The following is a 16,038-nucleotide window of genomic DNA, read 5'->3' as shown; positions in this document are numbered from 1 at the left end:
TCTGATAACGAAATAAGATATATTTAACCACTCGCGAGTCTTGACAAAATCAGATCATCGATATCTGATAAGTTAACAGAATCGATAATATATGAATATTTACAGATTGTAATTTTATATCGAGGCTTAATAAAACAAGCTTTACAAAATATTATATTTTATTGCACAGGGATATCAACTTATTATAGTTAACATAGATAACAATGAAACTATAAATACATCATTAATATTACAGATAATATAACATATTTAAGCTTTGTACATGCTATCGTGTTTATGTTAATGAAACTGGAGATTATGTATTCAAATATGAATTTTACATAAATGTTAGTGTTGAAAGTTACTTCGATGTTAACAGTGAGACGTAGCAACAAAATCTAGGAAATTGTTTAATACAATATAGAGTGCCAGCTCGGGGGTGAACCACTCGGGCATTAGGCTCATAAGTGCGCACATAGATATCTAAGCTGGCCCTGACAATATATTTATACATTTAATATCAAATAATATATTTAAGACAGCTCAATCAGTGTGCGTATTACGATTTATTTAACGTTTTGGGTATTTCAATTCGACGCACATATCACTGTTCTCAATTTAACTATGAAATTATTTTCTATCTAATATTTCGTTATTTTACTAGATTTTTCAAGCATTGTACCTTATATTAATAATATTAATTTTAGTATAGTTGATATAGAATGATTTAATTGAAATAAATAACAAGAAAATAAAACTTAAGAGACTAATTAAATACATCACATTACTATAATAGATTATAAAATATTTAGAATATTATATTTGTATACAGATATTCTTATTTTAATGATTAGCAGCAATGTTTTTACATAAACAAACGAAGTTGAAAATGTTAATATAAATTTAATGATTTAATTAATATCTAAATTTTGCTTTTGGTAAGCTTTTATACGTCGTCCTGGTTCATTCACGAATATATTTTATATTCCTTGTAAGTATATAAAAGAACATGAATATTTTTAATACTTGTTGTGTTTTATGGAATGCTATTTATGCAAATAAGTAAGCATATAATATTAAGTCACTCAAACATAATATTAATGAGAATAAACACATGAAATGAAAGTGAATATACAATAACAAAATTGCTGCTAATACTTCCAGTTAAATCAACTTATAATAAATTTTGAGTTAACCTACGAGCTATAGCACATCACATTCATTTATTCTATTTAACTTCACATCAGTCTCCATTTAAATATACAGACAGTGTCGTATAATGATACGACACAAGATTATGTAAGTAAATAATTTGCGAGTTTTGATCAAGTTTCATAATGTATTTTAACATATCACATTTAATATAACTATTTTATGACTTTCGTTTTAATTAATTATCTAAATTACTGCTAAGCTTCGAAACGTGTAATTCATTAAATTTAATTAATTCTAAATTTAAGTTCACACAACTTAAAACGCAACAGGAAGAAGTAACATTTTGAAATTTTATCACAATAATATATTTGAAAGTTTCAAAACAACAGGAATGGTCGATTTGACATAAAAATAAAATTAACAGTCGAGTTTAAATCGTATCGACGCAAGCTAGGCGATCACGCAGGCGCGGCCGAGGTCGTCGTCGTCCGGCGGCGGCGGCGCGCGGGGCCCGGCGCGCGCGTGCGGCACGTACGCGTCCGCGCGCAGCCCGCGCCGCTCGTAGAACAGCAAGTAGGCGGCCGCCGCGTCCAGCGCCGGCGCCGGCCGCGCGGGCAACTCGCGGCACGAGCTGTCGTTGTAGCACAGCCACGCGCCCGACGGGTTGCGCGCGTACGCCACGTAGTGCCCGCCACTCAGCTGCCCCGAGTGCGACTGTGGACACGGGACGTAGCTTAGAACTAGTGGCCAGGTAAACGTTGACATATTCATTGTATGTATTGCGATGTAACACAAAAGTCTATGGGCATAGGTTATCACTTATCAGGGCGGCAATCCATTGTCAGTGTACTTACTTGCTAGATACGAGACAATATTAAATGATTACAAATTATGGGTACTAGCACAGAACTTGTCGAATTTTAATACTAATAAATAGCAGCCATTTTTGTTAATTTTTATATCATAATGTTTTTCTCACCACGACAGCATACAATCTATATTTTAAGTCGAACGGATCTTGTTCGGCTTTGAGGTGGTGCTGGTGGTAGTCCACTAGGTTGTCGTCCAGTACGGGCGTGTTCGTCAAACTCGTCGATTCAAGTCTCTTTCTCTCCTTAAACTCAGCCGGCTCTCGGTTCTTCCTCTCCACGTTGATATCGCTTCTCGGTACTCCGTTCGGTATAACATCTGTCGGTTTCGAGTCTTCATCATCAGAATTATCAGTATCACTCTCCGATATATGGTCGTCCACGTCGACGAACATGGATGATCGTCGTTTGGTCACATTTTTCAGTTCCATATGTCGGAGTATGGTCTCCTGCGGTACCGAAGCGAGGTAGGGCGTGGGGTCGAAGTCTTGGAACGGGAAGTTGACAACTTTATGTGATTTTATCCATTTGTTATTGACGTACTGGAAACGCTTTAGATGGATGATCTGGAAAAGCAATGTATCAGTTTAAATAAATACACTAAATTATCGAGCTTTTAATTTTAAGTAAACAATGAACTCACGATGACGGGCGGTAGACGCCAGATCTGCAGCTTCTTGGTGGCGGGCTGCTTTGCGCGACAGCGGGCGCAGTGGTAGCGCTGCTCCAGGCGCTCCTCGCGCGTGAAGGCGCGCAGGCAGCTGGCTAGGTCCACCGGCCGCGCCGCCGCCGCCGCGCTCGCGCTCACCGACCCGTGCTCCACGCACGCCTGCGAGAGTGTGGGACGGTTATTACACTTATGCACATTTAAAGGGTGTTTGAGGCAATTTATTACAGTCGTGAGGCATATCTAATATCCCTTCGTTGGTCCGCCAACTTTTTTTACATATTACTTGCACCGGCAAATAAAAGATGATTGAATTGATATGATCAAAGACAAAAAGGTGGCACAATTTGTTAGCATTAATTAATTTACAGCTTTCATATACAGGGTTATTGGTAATTCGAAGTATTCAGGTTAGGAGGTGATAGGTGTGACTATTTGCGATAATTAAAATTAGTACGAATTCGGTCATGTTCGATCACGAATTTTCACCAGTGTCCTTTCTGATCATTTTATTTCGGTTGCTTCGAAATAAATTCCTAGTTTTTATACATTTTCGGAAAGCTAAGTAAACGATTATGTTTTTAAAATAATCTGCAGAACAAGTTTCATAATGATTTTTTTTGTTTTTCAGGCATATTTGAGAGAAAAAAATATATTGAAATAATATCGTTTTCCGTCTCGCATTTTTAAATTTAGACCGATAATTATTGTTTAAATATTGAAAAATATCCAGTGTTTAATCGTTTTTATAAATCAGAAGAAAAAATAGATTTTAATTGTTACTTTTTTTTAGATAAATTTTTGAAGTTGCATTTTTGACTTATTTTGTAAAAATCTAAAAAACGCGATAACTCAAAAATGGTTCACTTTTGCATCATGCATATGGGGGTTAAAATTATCCCAAATAGTCACCCCTATCACCTCCTAACGGGAATACGTCGAATTACCAATAAGCCTGTATAATATTTATATAGACTAGGTAATACAGCAATTAATACGGCCCACCTTTTCTCTGGTAGCCTGGTACCGTAGATGCAGCGCGGTAGGGTCCCAGTCCACGGCCAGCATCAGACGACCTGCACCCAAATCGAGACGCCGCAACGAGCCACGACGAGACGTATCCTGTTTATGTAAATATATAATAAATCTCTGAACTCAGTTTGTGTATTGCTTGTTCTGTCGAAGTAATAAAAGATTTGCAAAAAACATATAAAACCAGTTCTGACAAATAAACATTAAAATGGGGTTAAACTGAATCTTGTGTTTAAAATTTAAGCAAGAATATGTATTTTATAACTTGGATGTTACTGACGTCGTTGTCGTCGAGACGGGAGCTGGTCTGTCGGTTGAGCTTAGCCTTGGCGATGGGCGAGTTGGAGTCGGGGGCGTCGCCCGAGCGCGCAGACAGCGACCGCTTGCGAGCACGTATGGTCCCTAGACGTTACAACTTTACTTATTACAGAGTTTAACTTAGCGGTTGAATATATGAATGAGCCCTATGATGGGTCCCTTACCATAAAGTTAGTTTTTTTATAAGTGTAATATATGTTAGGTCTTTTCGAACGAGATTTTTATATATATAATTAAATAAGCTCATTGTAGGAAACAAAATCTCATATAAAAATAAGATACTATTCAATTATTTATATTAAAAGTTACTTTAAATAAATTAATTATGACCCACTGACCATAATTAATTTATTTAAGGTAATTAAGGTAACCTCGAGTATAGTGATACTTATATAGTGATACCTTAATGATATTAGGATTCTAATGATACCGCATCATTCATTCAAATCTGTTCAGGTATTTAAAACTAATGGTGACTTAAAAAAACTCACATACATACACGAACACATTACGCCCCTTTTTTGGTCAGTCGTGTAATAAGCGAGTCCAAGACTCGTTTAGCTTTGGTGATTAGCTTTAAATCGATAAACGAATAGAGTGTGCGGTTCGCTCACCGTTGCAGGACACGAGCGGCCGGTCGTCGCAGGGCAGCGCGCAGCCGCGACACAGCGCCGGCCACGCGCAGCGCGCGCACCACAGCCCGCCCGCACTCGCGCTCACCGCGCGCAGCGTGAACGGGAACTCGTAGCCCAAGCTGTCGTCGCTGCAACACGCACACGTCACGTCACGTCACGTCAGGATCAGCGTCCGGGCGGCGGGGCGGCCAGCGGGCGGCGCGGGACTCACCAGTCGGTGGCGTGGTTGGCGGTGGCGGCGGGCGCGCGCTTGGTGAGCAGGCGCGCCAGCTGCGCCCACACGCGCGCGTACAGCTCGCGGCCCGACGCGCCGGGGCTCGCGCGCACCAGCAGCGGCACGCCGAACAGCGCCACGCGCGACCGCTGCCACGGCACGAAGTACGCGTCGACGCCCACCTGCTTCCTGCGACACCGAGACAGACGGTCGGTCAGGCGGGGGCGACGGGCCGACGAGCGCGGGGCGGGGCGGGACTCGCCTGTGCACGGCGACGAGGTAGCGCACGTCGCCCGGGGCGGCGGAGGAGGCGGCGGGCGAGGCTGGCGAGACGGACGAGGCGGCAGGCGAGGCGGGGCGGCGCGGGCGGGGCGCGAGGGAGCGCGCGCTGGGCGAGGGCGAGGGCGGCGCGTGCGCGCGGGGCAGCGTGTGTCGCGCCAGCAGCGCCTCGGAGCGGGAGCGCTGCGCGAGTGGGGAGGAGTCAGACGGACTTGCGCTATGGACGCTAACGCGCCGGCATGGCGCCGGTGCTGCGTTATCGATGGATGTATAAAGATGTTACATCTTTATTTAGCTCCTTGTATGTTATAATTAATAATCTCGCTACTACATGTATTAACAACAAACGTAATTAAGTATTTTCTACAAAAAATAAAATGCAAGTCATAAAAAATAAAGCAAAACACTTTAAATTATTTTAAATTTGTGGGAAGCTCACTAAATTACTATTTACAGATGCACAAAATATTTACATAGTAAATTTCAATTCCATTACCATAAAGTAAATTTTTTTACAACGCACACAACTAGCCAAGTTTACAAACTTTTGAAAACAATCATCGCATAATATTATCCATACACATTTTAACATTAAACCTTACTTAATAAATTATATAATAAAAAACTATATTCATATGCCAGAGATTGTTTTCAAACAATCTTAAAAAAAAAAAACACTAATCTGCTTCTATGTGTTTACAAGTTTAAATATTATAACTTTATTTTGATTTAAAAGTTCACGCGATTTCGGATTAAACGTATTCAACGGTTTAATTTTCTTTATTTTAGTTATAATATTTAAAAGACGTTGTGCATTGAGCGGTATTTGGAGGTGTTCAGTTTAATGATGTAAGTGAATGTAGAATAATAAATATGTTTAGAATAATTCTATTCGAGGTACCTTTCAGCTTGTATTGTCTAGTCTAGTCGTCTGTATCTCACCTGAACTATTTAAGCTTAATTTTTTAAATAATTAATTAATAATTCTTTTTGTCAAAATCAGTTGTCATCTAAATCTGTATAAAAGAATACTTCATCATTATTTACAAAAAATATTTTGAACAAACGAAATATAAAATTTAATATTACTTATTTTTGTCACATTTATTTCAGAAATATATAAAAAAGTTAGTGTCGGTGTGTAGTGTGTGTGTGCGTTCAGTGTGTGCGCGCGCTAACCTTGAAGCAGAAGAGTGCGGGCATGCAGAGCGAGGAGGAGGCGCGCGCGTGCGCCACACTCACCTCGCCGCGACCCGCCTCCGCTTCCGCATCCGCGTCCGCTTCCAGCTCGGCCTCCGCCTCGCTGCCCGCCGTGCCGTCCGCCTCGCCCTCGGTCACGCCGGAGTCTGTTTCGTCTAAATCTATTCCGAAATCTGTAATTGAAATTGTGATACGACTGTTCATAATTGGTGTAACAAGCTAGACCTGGCTTTAAGGCGAGCACTGGTAAGGAGGCCACTGACCGCGGTCCAGCGAGTCAACGTCGCTGTCGTCGTCGGCGGGCGGCAACTCGTACGCGTAGAGGTCGTGCGCGGTCACGCCGCTCACCTTGTCCGCGTCCCGCAGCACGCGGCCCAGCAGCGCGCCGGACAGCTCCGCCAGCAGCACTCTGCGGACACCAGACATTTGTTCGGCATCGATAACAACGAACACGATATTGTGTTGGCTTCATTTATTTACTTTCCGTCTCGGTTATTTGTAATAAACTATTAGATGTAAGTTAAACTCACGATTCCGGAGGTAATCCGCACAGTTCCGATAAATTTTTCTTAAGGTCTAAGTACGTTCCTTCCGAGTTCACCCTCACGCCATACTTGACCGGAACAGATCCGTCCAGTAATATGACTGAAATTGAGAACAAAATAATAGTTAGAAGTAACCTAATACTACTACTGTCTACTACAGATTATATCAATTCACTGATTGAATCGAGCGGAAAGTTTGTATGCATATTATAGTAGACAAAAGTAACGCCGTAAAACAGAAGAATATTTATTTTTGTGTCAGTTCTTTAATCTAAAAGTTGTCTATGGATCCTTATTGTACCCCAGTGGAGTCGGGACGGGTACCAAGTATATAATATTTAAGACGTTAGCTCATCTATCGAAGCGAATACCTCTGACGGTGACTCGCACGTAGGACTCCATGGGAAGCGGCAGGCTGAGCATGTTGAAGGTGTCAAAGCGCACGGACTCGTGTCCGCACGCGCTGCAGCGCACCTTGGACTTGAGCTGTCCGTAGAACAGCTCCGTCATGATGGACTGGTTGCGCTCCGTAAACGCAGCCCACGCCTCCGCCGCCAGGACCTGCCCCGCGGACGAGACGACTACTAATATTTCATGGAACTTTGAGGGACGTACACTGCATGAGTATCGCAATGTGGGGTCACCTGGTCGGGGCGGGTGTCGCAGTCGGGCGCGGGCGCGGGCGGCGGGCGCGGCGCGGGGGGCGCGGCGGCGCGGTTGAGGTCCTCGTGCAGCGCGTCCAGCAACCACGCCAGCAGCTCCTGCGCGTCGTGCTGGCCGCCGCCCGCCAGCGCGCGCGCGTGCCGCGACACGCACCAGCGAACGCGCAGCGGCGCCACCGAGCGCGCGCTGCACGACCACACCTGCAACCGCGGCCCTCTGTCGTTATCTCGCTGGACGCGTCCGTTTGCTTATTTTCATATTAGCCCTATCCAAAGATTTGATATCTTCCGGTATATTAAGTCGTCAAATGTTACCTCCTTGCAAAGTTCACCGAAGCGCATGGCGAGCATGCCCTTAGTTCCGAGTGGGTTGGTCGTGTTCACCTCGTACAGGTGCATGCCAGAATTAAAGTACTGCGTCAGCGGACTAGTGTTCCACACCTGGAAGAGGATCGATTGTCATACAAATATCGTTATCATAGACAATTCAACAATTAGTTACTATGTCGACAGATTGACGAGTGTCGTGTACTCACACTCTGCAGCGCCGCGTTCATGTAGCAGGTGTTGCCCAGGTTGTGCAGGCCCGTGGCGCCCGCCATCTGCGGCGCCGTGAGCGTCTCGCGCCGCTCCACCCAACGCGCCGTGCCCACGCCACCCGCCGCGCCGGCGCTGCGACACGAGCACACTGGTTACGGCCGCGTCGCGCGGGATCCCACATCATACTCGCGCGTGCGTACCCGAGGGCGCCGATCTCCTCGGGCCAGGTGAGGTCCGCGTTGCGCAGCTCGAGCAGCAGGCGGGCGCGCTCGTCGAGGCGCAGCGCGGCGAGCGAGGGCCGCTCGTCGTCCAGCAGCAGCGCGGCGCCGCCGGCCGCGCCCAGCGCCCACAGCCGCACGTCCTCGCGCGCCAGCCCCAGCGCGCCGCACAGGAACTCCGTCACCTTGGGGATCGCGGAGCATATTTTATACGATTGTAGTTCCGACTGTTCGACGATGCTGTCAATAAAAATAACAAAGAAAAAACCGGGCAAGTGCAAGTTGGACTCAGACACTGAGGATTCCGTACTACCGTCATTTAATTCCTTTGAAATTAGTTTTTTTTCACGGTTTCGAAGGACTACAGATTTGAGTATTTAACATCAATTTTAACTTAATACTTCATACGCGTTCTTGAGAAAAAGAGTCTTAACGGACAGAAAGACAGGCTGATACACAGACGGACAACTAAGTGATTGTATAACTGTTCCCTTTTTCCTTTCGAGGTACGGAACCCTAAAATAAATAAATGTTTCTTAAATTTTTTTGTTCTTCTCACCTGCTTGACGGTGGCGAGTCTCGAAAAGGCCGCCGTGTACGCGAGCTGACGCTCGGGCGGCGCAGGCGCATACAGTGCGCTTGGGCTCGTACCTGTACCCAGTGCGCTCAGCGGACTATTTCCTGCAAAAAGGTTTTAAATATGACTAATATGGATATTCTTTACGCAACTATATTAGAATCTTCGTTGCAGCTGAATACTGAACATAAGTAACGATAGTCAATAGCACATCACAATTAATATAATCAAAATCTCACTCTGTGTGCTGGGAACGTGACGGAGGATCTTCAGCTGCAAAGGGTAGAGCTCCAGCTCCACGTCCGAATTCGGCGGCCTTATGACCTGCGGGCGAGAGGGTCGTCAGTGTGGGCGCACGTGCGCACGCTGGGGCCGCGCGAGCGAGGGCCCTACCTGTCGCGGCAGCGGGTCGGGCGCGCCGTACCACAGCGCCAGCGCGCGCCACAGCGCGTCGGGCACGAGCTCGAAGTCGCGGTGCTGCGCCAGCGTGGCGTCGCGCCGCAGGTGGCCGCCCTCGCCCGTGAGCGTGCGCACGGCGCCTCCGCCCGCCGCCGGCGGCGCCAGCAGGCGCGAGTTGTCGACGGGCCCGGGGTGCGGCGGCGCCCTCGCTCCCGCGCCCGCGCTGACGCCGCTGCTGCCGCCCGCGCTGCCCAGCGACACGCTCTCGGCGCGCCACAGGAGTGAACCCATGGACTCTGTCGTGTAAATTTTATTGTAATGATTCTCTTCGGCTCGACTGAAGTATGTTTAGAACGAAGTCGCGGGTCTCACCGGTGGAGTTAGTAGTGAAGCTGTCGTCGCACACGAGCTCGTCGAGGCGCGGTGCGCGGCAGCAGGAGTGGGGCGGGGCGGACGCGGATAGCAGCCAGGCGCTCCACCAGTCGGCCGCCACCAGGTACCAGAACTGTCCAACGGCCAGCCCGCGACAAGTCTCGCGGCGTAACCAACTCAGCACTGACAAGAAACAGACGGATTATTTTGGTATCCTATACTTGGGACCGGAACCCAGAATTTTTTTTTTGGTAATACTTGATACATCTTTTATTGAAACGACCCTGTCTATGAACACAGAAACCCAAAATCTGATCAGACAAATTATTGTAATATAAATTACTGTGACCCGCTGTTACTGCTGATACGTTTTTTCTTTTGTTACGATATTTTTTTTACAACACACTGTTTTTAGACGGTAACAGTTGTGAATAAACGGACTATCAAACGCCAACCATTTTTGACAATCATACTGATAGTGAGATTAGTTTTTGTTGTACGAATAGGGAAATACAACGGGTAATACTGATAACTCACCGACATCACGCTCGCGATGCCTGCACTGCGGCCGTAGGCCGAGCACCACGTGGCACACGTCGAACAATAGCTCGAGGAAGGGCGCCACCAACGACTCCGCGCTCTCCACCGCCCAGATGAGGAACTCCTCGGCACGCAGGGCACGCTCCGTCGGTACCTTGTACGAAACTTATTATTTAACATCGTACGCATAGAGTATAATCACGTCTGCAAGAGGACGTTATTATACCGTATGAGTGCGTATTTTCTTTCGACGGATCACCGCAATTTAAAATATAAATAGTGATATGTTTTGTTATCCAGTCAGATTTTTATCTTATATCTTATTCGCTTGGTACTTCCCTGCTTCCCTGAGTTAAAAATTTATCATTACACTTCAAATCTAAACTTAAGATCAGCGTGCGGGCCCCTCCAAAGCCTTTCCTTTCCTAAGCTATCGCAGCAGATTAATTTTACTTTTCAGCAGATTTAAGATCGGCTCTGTACCTGACTCATTGAGTATTATTATTATTGTTCGAAAGCTATCATTTGACGGACTTGGTGGAGCTTAGTCCATAGCTTAGAAGAAGTTAAAATACGTGTTAATAAGTGCTCACTATAAATCGATTGTCCCTCGATATTTTTCCTCCTTTAGATTATTTCAAAGTCACGTATGTATATTCATTGTTCAAAATGTAAAAATATTAGGAAACTCGCATTGTTTAAGTCACTTGATTTATGATGAAGACTAACCCAAATTTTATCAAATTTAGATACAATTCAGAGACTTTAAGTAATAAAAAAAAATACCAACACTATATTACATGGATTACTTTTATGCAAATACTTAACAACTTAAACAATATTTACTTCACCGATCAATGAGTCGTACATACCCAAACCAAAAAAATATTTGCTAAGGCGATGAACTGTAAATAATTGAAATGACGTACAAAACTTACCTCACTTAACATCACGATGTCTTCGCCACCCGTCGGTCCGAGGTGAAACACAGGCTTACCGCCTTCGTCGGGCACCACGACCAGCTTGTCCCTGAGGTTCAGCAATATGACATCTGGATCGAAACCTTTGTCGGTATCGGGCTCGGCGTCGGAGGGCGTGGAGGATCGCGAGCCCTGGTTCTTTATGGCCTCGTTGGCGACTGTGCAGAGTATGTTCACCATATCGTTTAGCTCCTTCTTGTTCAGGATCCCGTCTCTATCCATGTCAAAAATCTTGAAACAGACTGTAAAGAAAGAAGGCGAATAGTCATAATACAAATAGATTAAATTTAAATCTTAAAATTTAAAAAATAGTGGTTTTATGTTTTTGTAGATGGCAACCCTAGATTTTACCGGACGATTAGCGCGTATTTAAAAAAAATAACCTCTGATTGTATCCCAAGTGATTTTGGTACTATCGATCAAAATCAATCAAAATCAAAATATACTTTATTCGAGAAGAACTTTTACAAGCCCTTTTGAATCGTCATTTTACATAACTGTAATCTACCACCAATTTGGAATATACAGTCTGACGAAAATTATGAGCAAGAAGTTCAGTAGTTACTTTTGACCAATTGAGATAGAATTAATTTCATAAAATGCAACAATTTATCTCAAACGAAGTTAATCAATACCAAAAGTCCATAAATAATGCACCGTTTTATCGTTTCCCCGATAGTGCCTGATAGCCAAACCAATTATTAAACACGGAGTTTAGAATACACAATGAACTGTATCTCGGAGTTTGTGAGACACTTATTAATAAGAACTGATTACTATGATCTTGTGCGTTTGTAGCGTAATTTTGTAAATAATTTCAACGGGCACTACACCACGTTACCTAGTGTATCCTACTGTTGAGCGCACATCCTACATTGTTGTAAGTATTGGGCTTTTGGAACTTAATCCATGTCTCAACTCTATTTTTGGTTATAGTTGCACTAGCAGGATATGCACCACCGTCGAGACGTATTCCGTCTAGGATATGTGTAAAGTGCCGTACTTTACTTTACTTTGTTTGAGTTACGTTAAACCTTTTTCAATTTGTAATCGTAATCGTTATTGAAATAAATTAAAATATATATATAAGTTAACTCACATATAAGTATCATAGCATACGCTCTTCGCTTAAAATGGTTTCAAAAACGTGTAATAAAAGTGACCCCTGATTTTTTTCCTTTCTTTTCCTAAATTATATATTACAAGGTTTCTTTAAAAACATCGACTTATTTGTATTATTTTTTTTTTAAATTATAGTAGCAATACTCCAGCCTAATACATGAGCCTAAAGTTGGTGCTAGGAATGTCAGGTTCAGGATTGAACCTGCAACTTTTTAAATCGTTTGCGTTATTGACGCTTCTAGTTTTGCACCATATGTAACAATTTTACGTAATTGATGCGGGTAAATCGCGATGCAACTCTCTGTTACTTAATAAATCAGTACGGGACGAGACGCTACCCAGAACAGATATGTATCATATTTTTTACAATGGTAAAGAAAAGTAAGGTGTGATCTCTTGTCTACAGATTGTCAGTAACGCCCAATCAATGAGAGCAAGGTCAACAATGTATGTCTACTACGATTACTTTTAAATACACTAATTTCGCATATAAGAAAGTTAGTTACGTAACCCGGTTTTGAACTTGTACTAGTCTTTGGTTAAGGTCCGTGTGATCAACTATTCCATTAACCATTTTGAATTCTGGACTTTTTAAATTTCTTTACTAGGAACCCAACAATATGCCATTTAAAGATATATGCTATTAATTTTATAAATAAATACAAAAAAATATATCAATAACTCCAATATAAATGGAATTTATGGATTAAATCGAGTAAAATTTTTAAAATATCAATTAAAAACAAATCCGATAATGTTATTCATACATAAAGTATTAGTTTATCAAATAAAATACCTATTACCTACGTTTTTCTAATAAATCGTGTCAATAGTTTTATCTCCGTCATATTGTATATTTTATCTGTGATTATTAAACGCGTTTAAGATGTTGACATGATATTTTTTTACATTCTTAATTCAAACTTAACAGTTATGTTCCAATGAACAGTTACCGAAACAAACGTAAACGGAAAGGGCCGGATATCCGTTGTTTTTGTCGCTAGATAATCTATATTATGCAAATATAATGAATTAATTACTGTGTCAATGGGAAACGATCGGTCAATTTTATTAGTCGCTTAATAGACAACGAAAATAGATATCAACATTACTAATTGAATAAATATGAATGAAATGTCCTCTAAAGAATGAATCTTATAAAAATATGCCATCTGTTGAGCATGGATAGTTCGGTAAATACTCCAAAAAATGGCAACATTATTTTAATTAATTGATTTCCTCATGAGTCAGATGTTTAGACTGGGCCAATTGTGGACTCTGGTACGGGTTCTGAGACTAAAGCATGTAGTTTGAGAGCATTAAAAAAGGAATACTAAAATGTTTTTGCCATGGATGAAATATTTACAATTTATTTATTGTTCGGAGATTCACATGATCACATTGTTGTGGAAATTAACAATAATTCTCAGACATCAACAACGAATCGGAGAACGCATCGAATATTCCACTAGTGTGCGTGTACATAGTGGCCACGCTGATACGCATTTGTGCGTAAAATACTATGACGTTTGGCGAGTGTCAAGCGTAGCTGTCACGTAAACTATGTTTATGAACTTGACTTGTTTATTTTAGTTATTTTGTAGTGCACACTATCTACATAAATAATCTAAGATATAAAACTATGCTATGATAAAAACCACGGAATTAGTATAATATTTAGATTTCCATACATAATATATTATTAATTTCATATTCAATATTTGAATATGAAATTAATAATAAGGTCATTTGTGAAAAGCAACGTTAAGAATTGACTGATTTTCTTGCCTGTTCTTCTCGGATGAATCTACATTCAGAATCAGCTAAAGCTTTAAATTCAATTTAAACCTGTAAAATGACGATAGGTACCTACTTGAATTAACTATATTAAAACCTCTTTTGAAAATCTTGAGAAAATGATCGTCGTCGAGAGAACAATTAATTATTTTATAAATGGTTTTTTTTTTCTTTATCGCGACAACGTAATCAATGTCACAGCGTCAAATAAATAATAATAAATACGTGTAACACATCGTCCTCGTTAGAATATTATATTCGACAATCGTCACTATCTGTGGATTAATTTACATCGTATTGAATTGGGAGCAGATATAGCTAGGATAAGATATCAAACTTGCGTACTTCGAGATATATTTTGCAAAATAATCATTATTGAATTGTTTGTTTTAAGCAATTTTTTACGCATAGTATTTATACTACTAGTACGTTAGGTGGAATGGGGTTTGAGCAAGCCTATCTGAGTAGACGTACACGACAGTAGACTGCACGACCATCACACTCCTTTTGGAAAAGGATAATTAATATACCTTACAATTCCAATATCTATGTGCAGTGGTGATCACTTACCGTCAGTTGAACAGTTGCCAGTCTTCCTACCTACGCTAGAATTAAATGATTTAATATAGTGCACATTTATGATCTATGAGTAGTTTTTACTCTGTATTATAGATCGTATGTTTAATCTGTGCACGGTATACTTCTTTTGATATTGTCAATCAGTCGATATGAATATATTATCTACAGTCTAAAGATTTAAATCGACCTAATATTTGTACTAAACGATACATATACTTTAATTTGCGTTCCAATAGGGAAATTATAATCTTATTATTATTGAGTCGATGTAGAAAAAGTTCATTAATTTTCTATGTTAAAATTTTCATTTAAACGTCCTTTAATGTCATATGATCCTAATAACAATAAAAATATATCATGAGTATTTATTGGTAGTATTTTCACACTCTCACACAAAAATCTGTTAACGTTGTATATAGAGACATTCTGTAGTATGTTTAGAATTAGTATTGCACGGGGCGGATCGCTAGTATATGATAAAAATTGAATCAGTTACCAAGTAACCTACTGTAAGTATATTGCATAAGTTAGTATAAATAACCTCCAAACGATTAAAAAACATAATTCGCAGAATGAAAAACGATATTACCAAAACGACCTGGGATACAATCAAAGGTTACTTTTTTATATACTCGCCAATCGTCCGTTAAAACGCAGGGTTGCCAGCTACAAGAGCATTGCGTACGGGCGTACTAGCACAAGGAGCACCTGGTGGTACGTGACCACCGTCTGTAAACATTTGACGAAAGGAACATTAACCATTCCTTACATTTTTTTTACTACCATATTTAGGAACTACGATCCTATCTAGATTGTGCTCGTGGTATAGTTGCTCATTCTCTTCCAACCGGAAAACAAAAATGTATTGCTGTTTGGTGTTAGAATACGTGAGAAGTGGTCTGGATAGATTTTTTAAAACAAACTTATTAGCGATAATTTGATTTAAAATATATTCTTACAAGAACTACCCTCTCCTCAGCCTGGACCGAGCGGAATCACATAAATACGGCAGAGCGCTTAGTAACGGGTTTAATGTTCGGTTGTCTGTCGGTCGATTAGGTTCGAGTCTGTTCGTATCGGTCGTGATATTTACTATTCTTATATACTTATTAACTCTCTATGTATTGCAATATTCTTGTGTAGTTGATTAAAGTTATATACTGACGGTAATTGTGTTCGATTATAAATAAATAAAGAAGTATAGGTTAGCCACTCCTGTTATTTTTTTTATTTAATTAATCTTAGGGTTTGTTAGAATATATATATAAATATAATCCATCTGACGACTATCTAACTAGATTTCAGTTAGATAAATAACACAGCGCTGTGAAAAATATAAATCCATTAGTTGGTGATTGC

General features: G+C 41.4%; 1 protein-coding gene across 2 annotated transcripts in view; it reads right to left on the bottom strand.

Moving 5' to 3' along the window:
• Positions 1–140: 140 nt before the first annotated feature.
• LOC113395541 (ubiquitin carboxyl-terminal hydrolase 32) overlaps positions 141–16,038 on the bottom strand; it is a 32,419-nt gene continuing 16,521 nt past the window's right edge. The window contains exons 5-26 of one of the 2 annotated variants that reach the window (XM_064218165.1): positions 11,140–11,423; positions 10,199–10,355; positions 9,662–9,844; positions 9,284–9,585; positions 9,130–9,214; positions 8,873–8,994; positions 8,296–8,498; positions 8,092–8,227; positions 7,871–7,996; positions 7,538–7,756; positions 7,265–7,454; positions 6,879–6,993; positions 6,612–6,757; positions 6,328–6,521; positions 5,128–5,331; positions 4,867–5,054; positions 4,635–4,783; positions 3,983–4,104; positions 3,676–3,792; positions 2,647–2,832; positions 2,114–2,569; positions 141–1,848 (exon numbers count right to left, since the gene is read on the bottom strand). In XM_064218165.1, the coding sequence (XP_064074235.1) occupies positions 1,585–1,848; positions 2,114–2,569; positions 2,647–2,832; positions 3,676–3,792; positions 3,983–4,104; positions 4,635–4,783; positions 4,867–5,054; positions 5,128–5,331; positions 6,328–6,521; positions 6,612–6,757; positions 6,879–6,993; positions 7,265–7,454; positions 7,538–7,756; positions 7,871–7,996; positions 8,092–8,227; positions 8,296–8,498; positions 8,873–8,994; positions 9,130–9,214; positions 9,284–9,585; positions 9,662–9,844; positions 10,199–10,355; positions 11,140–11,423 (4,148 nt within the window). In that variant the 3' untranslated portion in view covers positions 141–1,584. The remainder of the gene's footprint in view (positions 1,849–2,113; positions 2,570–2,646; positions 2,833–3,675; positions 3,793–3,982; positions 4,105–4,634; positions 4,784–4,866; positions 5,055–5,127; positions 5,332–6,327; positions 6,522–6,611; positions 6,758–6,878; positions 6,994–7,264; positions 7,455–7,537; positions 7,757–7,870; positions 7,997–8,091; positions 8,228–8,295; positions 8,499–8,872; positions 8,995–9,129; positions 9,215–9,283; positions 9,586–9,661; positions 9,845–10,198; positions 10,356–11,139; positions 11,424–16,038) is intronic. The other variant, XM_064218166.1, reaches the window with a different exon arrangement.

This window comes from Vanessa tameamea, chromosome 21 (assembly GCF_037043105.1).
Source record: "Vanessa tameamea isolate UH-Manoa-2023 chromosome 21, ilVanTame1 primary haplotype, whole genome shotgun sequence".
Lineage (NCBI taxonomy): Eukaryota > Metazoa > Arthropoda > Insecta > Lepidoptera > Nymphalidae > Vanessa > Vanessa tameamea.
This window is presented reverse-complemented; position numbering and strand designations above follow the sequence as displayed.